The following is a 6,172-nucleotide window of genomic DNA, read 5'->3' on the forward strand; positions in this document are numbered from 1 at the left end:
CGGCGGCCGGGCTGCAGCAGACGTCGAGGTCGGGGTGCGGGCGCGAGCCGAGAGTTGCTCGCCGCGTACGCGCAACCAGCGGAACCGCCTCCGCTGAGTTACGTAATCAGAGACGCGCCGGTCCACTTCCGCCCGGACACGTGCCCTACCCTGGTCCCACCCCTCCGTGGAAGCCGCCCAATAAGGGCACCGTTTTGGCCTGATCGATGTTCATCGCTCCACTGACAGGCTGAAGCTGTGGGCGACGCTGGAAAATGAGGCCGGGATCTGAGGGAATCCCTCCTTGACTGACTTCACCAGCCAGGTGCGCAGGTAGAGCCGCCCGAATAAGCAGGAGCATGGGAGGATCTGCGAAGAGGGCGTTACGAACATTCAGGACTAGATCCCAGGGGACTGGTAAAAAGGAGGGGGGGGAGCCCTGGCGCTGCTTGGGTAACAAACAGCTAAGCCCTCACTGCTGACCGAAAAGTTGGATGTTGGAACCCACCCAGAGGCACTCTGCGTCCAACATCACAGCTTTGAAAACATGTACTCTGCAGAAGCCAGATACCACTGAACTGGAGCGTGGAGGCGCACGCACCTACCTGGACCCAGACTTGGACTTAGACTCCCGGAAATCCCTCCAAGGCTCCACCTCCTCACCTTAGGATCGGCCTCTGCCCCCTAGAGGCCTCTTCTTTAGTGGGCATTTCTAAAGAACTTATTGTATGGGAGTTTCACAGAAAAAGACCTGCTCTCTACGCCGCCTCCCCCGCCCCCGCCCCCGCCCGGCTGCCCAAATCTGGTGGCTGGAGTCCTCCTGGTCCCTGCATTCCTCTAGCCAGTGCCCCTCTACCAGGCCCACAGGTTCATGCTGGAACCCTGGCTTGTGGCTTCCCAGTTCCTATGCGCGCGCGCGCACACACACACACTTCAAGGCCACCCCCTCCTGTGACATCCAGGTCTGTGGTGGTCACCCAAATGTTGGCTAACTTCCCATCCCCAGCAGTCCTGAGCTGGGCCTGGCACTCTCCCCACATTAAGGGTGAGGAAGCTGAGGCATAGGAAAAGACTTGCCCCAAGTCACCCTTTTGGTTAGGGGCTTGCTCACAGACTGACGCCAAAGAGAGGCACCTCACAGAACATGGCTCTGCTGTCCTGAGCCAAGCGTCCTTCCTGAGTTGGAAACTGGCTCTGGAAGAAAGCCCTTACTGGTATTCAGATTAAAGGTAAACGTTGGCCCTGTCCTGCAGGCTCCAGCACGGCCATAGCACATTAGAGCCACCTCACCACCCCTCTTCACCGGGCTAGCTCCTCTGAGCAGGTGTCTTCCTGGTACCCTAGGCCATGTGGGTGCCTCTTCTGCTCCCAGGGCAAGGGCTGCTCCCAATACTAGGCCTGAACCACTGGCCTTTTTAGGGTCTTTGAACCCTAACTCTTACACAGCCTGCCCAAGACTAGGGACAGGACAGGACCAGAGAAGAGTAAGTAAATCACAGATGGTGTCAGAGCCCCGTGCCAGGAATAGGTAGGTAGTCAGTGCAGGTGTGTCCGTAGCCCTGTACAGACCTGCTATTTTGTGTCCTTGCCACTCCAATCTATGGCACAGCTGGGACACCCCCACCTTTGTGGGAGAAAGCCCAGCCCCCCACAACTAATCGCCGGTTCAATAGGCTCAATTGTACAGCAATAATAAGTAAAGATAATAGTAAAGTCATAGAAAGCATGAGAGATAAAAGAGAGATTGAAATAATGGAGTCAGACACATTTCATGGTAGCATGCTCACCTCAGCTCTGCTTGGTGATCCGCGTGGAGATAGGGGGAGGGGAAGAAGAACAAGGGGAAAGGGAACATTGGAGTGAGGATAGAGAGGAGAGGGGGAGCCGACGAGAGGCCAAGGGGGAGCCCGAGAGAGCTCTTTATTGCTAACCAAGGCCTATATATCTGGGGGGGGGGGGGCGTGCAAGCCCACTAATTACAGGTGAAGACATACGTCACAGGAAAGGGTTGTGCTATAGGTAATACAGTAATGGGAGGGGGGGTGATCTGGGATATCCACGCAATAGGAAGAGGAGGTATTGGGGATATACATGTGACAAGATGGGCGGATCCTAGATTCAGGATGGCAGCCTAACTTTAGATGTCACTGAGCTGGTTTAACCAGTTCTCTGGCTCACTATAGAGACTATTATCAATAGGGTGTAAACCCCACCTACAGAAACCAAGCTAATGGTTGCAAGCCTTTAGGGAGAAGTAGCCCATTGTCCTTAATAGCAGGGAGAGGGGCCTACCTGTGGTGGGACTAGACAGTTGTCTGGCAACTGACTGCCTTTACATAGGGTGTCTCTAAACATCTGACTTCCCACCTTAAGTTGGCAAAAAGCTCCTAATGTTTGACATGTCTTTGGGGGAGACAAAGCTGAGGAAAAGTCTCTTTTTAATCCCACACACTCAACCCAGATGTCAGCATTGTAGAGGTGGGGAGCAAAGGCTCCTCACACACCTGGGGAGGCTTGGCGGGCAACTGAGTCCTGCAGCCTCAACCAGGTGCCCACCTTCCTTTCGTGATTATCAAAGCACCCATCACACAGTATTGCCACAAACCGGGTCGGGGTAATTTTTACATTCCCTTTAGTGATGGCCGAGAATTGGGACGTCCAAAAGTATTTGCAGGAGGGAGGGAGAGAAGAGAGGGCAGAAGGCCACCCAAGGAGGGCCCACAGGGGTCTGAGTACGGTTCACGCTCCACCACCACCCCAGTCCACCTCCTTGAGAGAAATCCCTGTTGGGCTCAGCAGGTATCGCCATCTTTATGGCACGCTGAAGTGTGAGAAAGGGCACGCGTGGAGTGTGTGCACAGGGGAGCCTTGGAGAAGCGGGCTACAGTGCCCAGGGCAGCTCAAAGTCCTGCGGTTCCAGCGGACTGCAGTGAGTTGCCTCCACGTTCTTGAGGTGCCTGCGAGCCAGGAACAGCGCGAGCTGCCTGCGGCGTCGCGTGCTCAGACCCTGGCCAACGAGCCAGGGGAAGGCAAGCCCGTGCGGCCCCCAGGCCTCCTGGTCGTCCAGCTGTTCCTCGCAGCTCGATCGGTAGGAGCGCAGCAGGGCCAGGCACCACTCGTCGTCCACGCGGTAGCGTGCGTAGAGGGCAGCCTCCTGCGCCAGGCTGCCGGCCCGCAGCCAGCGGGTGACTGCGGTGCGGCCCTCGCGAGCCATCACGGCGGGGTAGCGGTGCTGCAGTAGGCGCAGCAGCAGCTCGTTGCCGCGGTTGCCCTGCACGTTGCCGGGCGGCAGGGGGCGCAGGGCGCCCGACGTGCTGATCACGTCATCCAGCGTGCGCCGCAGGAGCAGCACCGGCCCCGGGTAGCAACACAGCTGCTCCGCCACGTTGAGGTTGAAGTGCTCGCGCACGGTGCGCACCACCAGCCCCTTCCAGCTGTGGGGCATGACCTTCAGCGCCAGCGGCACCAGGTCGTCGAAGGTGGCGTCGAGCACCAGCGCACCCAGATCCGGGTGTGTCATGGTGGCCCAGGTGGCCGTGAAGCCGCCGATGGACCAGCCGTAGACCACCACGCGCGCGGGCGGGAAGTGCAGGCGGTGCAATGCGTACTGGACCACCACGTCCATGGCGTTGGCGTCGTGCTGCGGGAAGGGCGCGCCCGTACTGGCCCCGAAGCCTGGGTGGTTCCAGCCGAGCACTGAGTAGCCTGCCTCGAGTGGCGCTGACAGGCAGCCCATCTCGTAGAAGCCTGCATTGCCTTCGCAGCAGATCACAAGGTGCAGGCCGCGACCGTGGCTGCCCAGCTGCTGGCGGCGATCCATGAACATGGTGTCGATCTCGTTGCCATCACAGGCCACCAGCTTGGCGCGCCGGCCTTGATAGCGCTCCACAAGGCGCGCCTGGCCCTGCTGCAGCAGCGGCAGCAGCGCGCGCGTCATGAGTGCCATGGAGCCGGGGTACACCAGCCAGCGGCCCAGCGAGTGGGCCAGCACGTAGCTGGCCAGCTGGCCAGGCAGCTCGCGGATCTGCTGCAGGAGGCATTGCACCTGGCTGCGTGTGGCTCGTGGGGGCCGCTCCCGCGTGTCCTCTCCCAGAGCCGCACCCTGCAGCAGCCACACGCCCGCTGCAGCCGCCGCGCAAGTCAACGCACGGTGCCCACTGCCGCCCCCACCGGCGGCGTGCGGGTCATCCCAGCGGAAGTCCACCGGCCAGCCCCGGAAGTTGTAGGTGTAGTTGGCAGTCAGGTAGATCTTGAACACGTGTACCAGCGCCTTCACGAAGCAGATGACACACATGGGCGTTGAGGCTCAGGGTGCTGCACAGGAGTCCCACACCAAGTCGGAGGGTCCGAGTTCCCCCCAGAGACCCAGGCCCGGGCCAGCGGGTGGTTGCAGGGCCTAGTGCTGAGCAGGGTCGGGGTGCACCCTCACAGCACGGCCCTCATGGCCCTTGTGACCTGTGCCTGCTAGGCGATGGAAAGGAGGAGGGGCCACAGGAGTGGTGTCAGGAGGTGGCTTTGTGAGTCACAGTTGCTGGGGAAAGAGGTGATACCTGGGTGACTGGCCACAAAGGGTTTGCAGGCCTTCTGAACTCCAAGTTCTGCCCCACCCCAATACCTTGCAGCAGCCACACCCTCCCTAAGCCCTGCCCAGCCCGCTTCTCCCCATGCCCATAATACCACCCACTTCCCTCCTTCCTTTAGAGCCAGCCCCTCAGTAGGCCGACTAGAAACGCTCAGAACCTCTCACTGATCAGGACCTTCTCTGCCCCTTTGCAGCCTTCTGAGGCTCCCAGGCTGAAGCAGGAAGAAGAGGCTTGGGGTCAGCGGTCAAAAGTTTGTAAGGACGCTGTGGGCTCATCAGTGGGTTATACCACTCTGAACCCTACCCCCATTGCTGGGAAGCAGCCCCCTGACTGTCCCTGCAGCTCCACTCCTGGGAAGCCCTAGAGAATTGGCCTAGCCAGGGTCCCCAGGTTTACAGCCCCAAGGTCTACTAGTCTCACCCTTTGCACACTCCTTCCCAGGAAAGTGGGTGAACCCCTACCTTTCCTGGACCCGAATTTCTCTGCTGTGGTGAAGACCAGCAAGATAACCTCCAGGTGGAGCCTGCCTGGCCAGTGTTCCTCTTTTTCAGGCCCTGGTCCTAGACCCCCTCCCTCCCACCTAAACCACGTTGCCCGCTGTACCTTCCTCTTTTCTGGAAAGCTGCGGCAGGTTCTCCATTTCTCTGCATAGTGTAGCCCAAGTGAGGGTGACGGGGGAAGGCAGCCAGGCTCAGAGCTGACGCAGGGGGAAATGTGAACCCAAGAGTGACTGGCAAACCCTGCCAGGGCCTGGGGACCCAGGAACCACCGCTGTCCCCACCCAATCACACTTGGTTTGGGTATCAGCCAAGGAGCTGTTGTCCAATTCTTTAGTGGTGGTTCATTTATTATTATTATTATTATTAGTGTTGAAAGTACACGCAGCAACATATATTCCGACTTGATGATGTCTATAGGGTCAATTCAAGCTGCTGACTTAGTTCTTCGAGTTGTATGACCACCGTGTTCCCTCTGTTCCAGACTGTTCCCCCAGAGCTTCCTAAGTGGCCTGAGGAGTGGCTACTGTCAGTGGCCCTATAGGGTTAGTTCTTCAGAAGACCTCAAGGGTCAAGGCCAATAAAACCAAAACCAACTCACCACCAACAAGTTGATGCCAACTCATAAGGACGCTGTAAGACAGCAGAACTGCCCCTGTGAGTTTCTGAGACTGTAACTCTTTATGGGAGTGGCAAGCCCGATCTGCTGGTGGCTTTCAACTGCTGATTTTGCTATTGACCCAATGTGTAACTACTCTGCCACCAGGGCTCCTCAAGGCCAATGCTTGTTACTGAATAGGCTAACATATTGTTTGGTTTAAGGAAGACTTGAAGGGCAGATTTGGGTTTAAGGATTAAAGGTTATCTCAAAACTGTAGTTTCAAGGGCTGGTCCAGCCTCCATGACTCCAGAAAATCTGGGTTCCATGAGGGTTTGAAATTCAGTATTCTGCCACACACACACACACACATACACACACACACACATACACACACACGAGCACTTGAGTTTGATCAGGATTGCTCTATAGCATCTTAACAAGTAAATCCAAAATACTTTTGGAAGATTAAAAAAAAAACTGCCATCAAGTCGATGCCAACTCACAGTGGCCCT

At 57.5% G+C, this 6,172-nt stretch overlaps 2 protein-coding genes across 2 annotated transcripts in view; both read right to left on the bottom strand.

Moving 5' to 3' along the window:
• Positions 1-214, bottom strand: part of TPD52L2 (TPD52 like 2) — a 10,326-nt gene extending 10,112 nt beyond the window's left edge. Inside the window, exon 1 of the mRNA XM_045296929.1 lies at positions 150-214. Within this exon, the coding sequence (XP_045152864.1) occupies positions 150-214 (65 nt within the window). The remainder of the gene's footprint in view (positions 1-149) is intronic.
• A 2,587-nt stretch (positions 215-2,801) lies between these two features.
• Positions 2,802-4,277, bottom strand: ABHD16B (abhydrolase domain containing 16B). Its single transcript, XM_004716059.4, has one exon. It carries the CDS (start codon positions 4,271-4,273, stop codon positions 2,861-2,863), a length of 1,413 nt encoding a protein of 470 aa, XP_004716116.1. The 5' UTR covers positions 4,274-4,277; the 3' UTR covers positions 2,802-2,860.
• Between the last annotated feature and the right edge of the window lie 1,895 nt (positions 4,278-6,172).

The sequence above is a fragment of the Echinops telfairi genome, unplaced genomic scaffold (genome assembly GCF_000313985.2).
Source record: "Echinops telfairi isolate 266 unplaced genomic scaffold, ASM31398v2 ScPeMD7_7414;HRSCAF=8452, whole genome shotgun sequence".
NCBI lineage: Eukaryota > Metazoa > Chordata > Mammalia > Afrosoricida > Tenrecidae > Echinops > Echinops telfairi.

What these genes read in the sequence shown, in the direction of transcription:
- ABHD16B (XM_004716059.4), bottom strand. Translation starts at nt 4,273, where the DNA reads ATGTGTGTCATCTGCTTCGTGAAGGCGCTGGTACACGTGTTCAAGATC.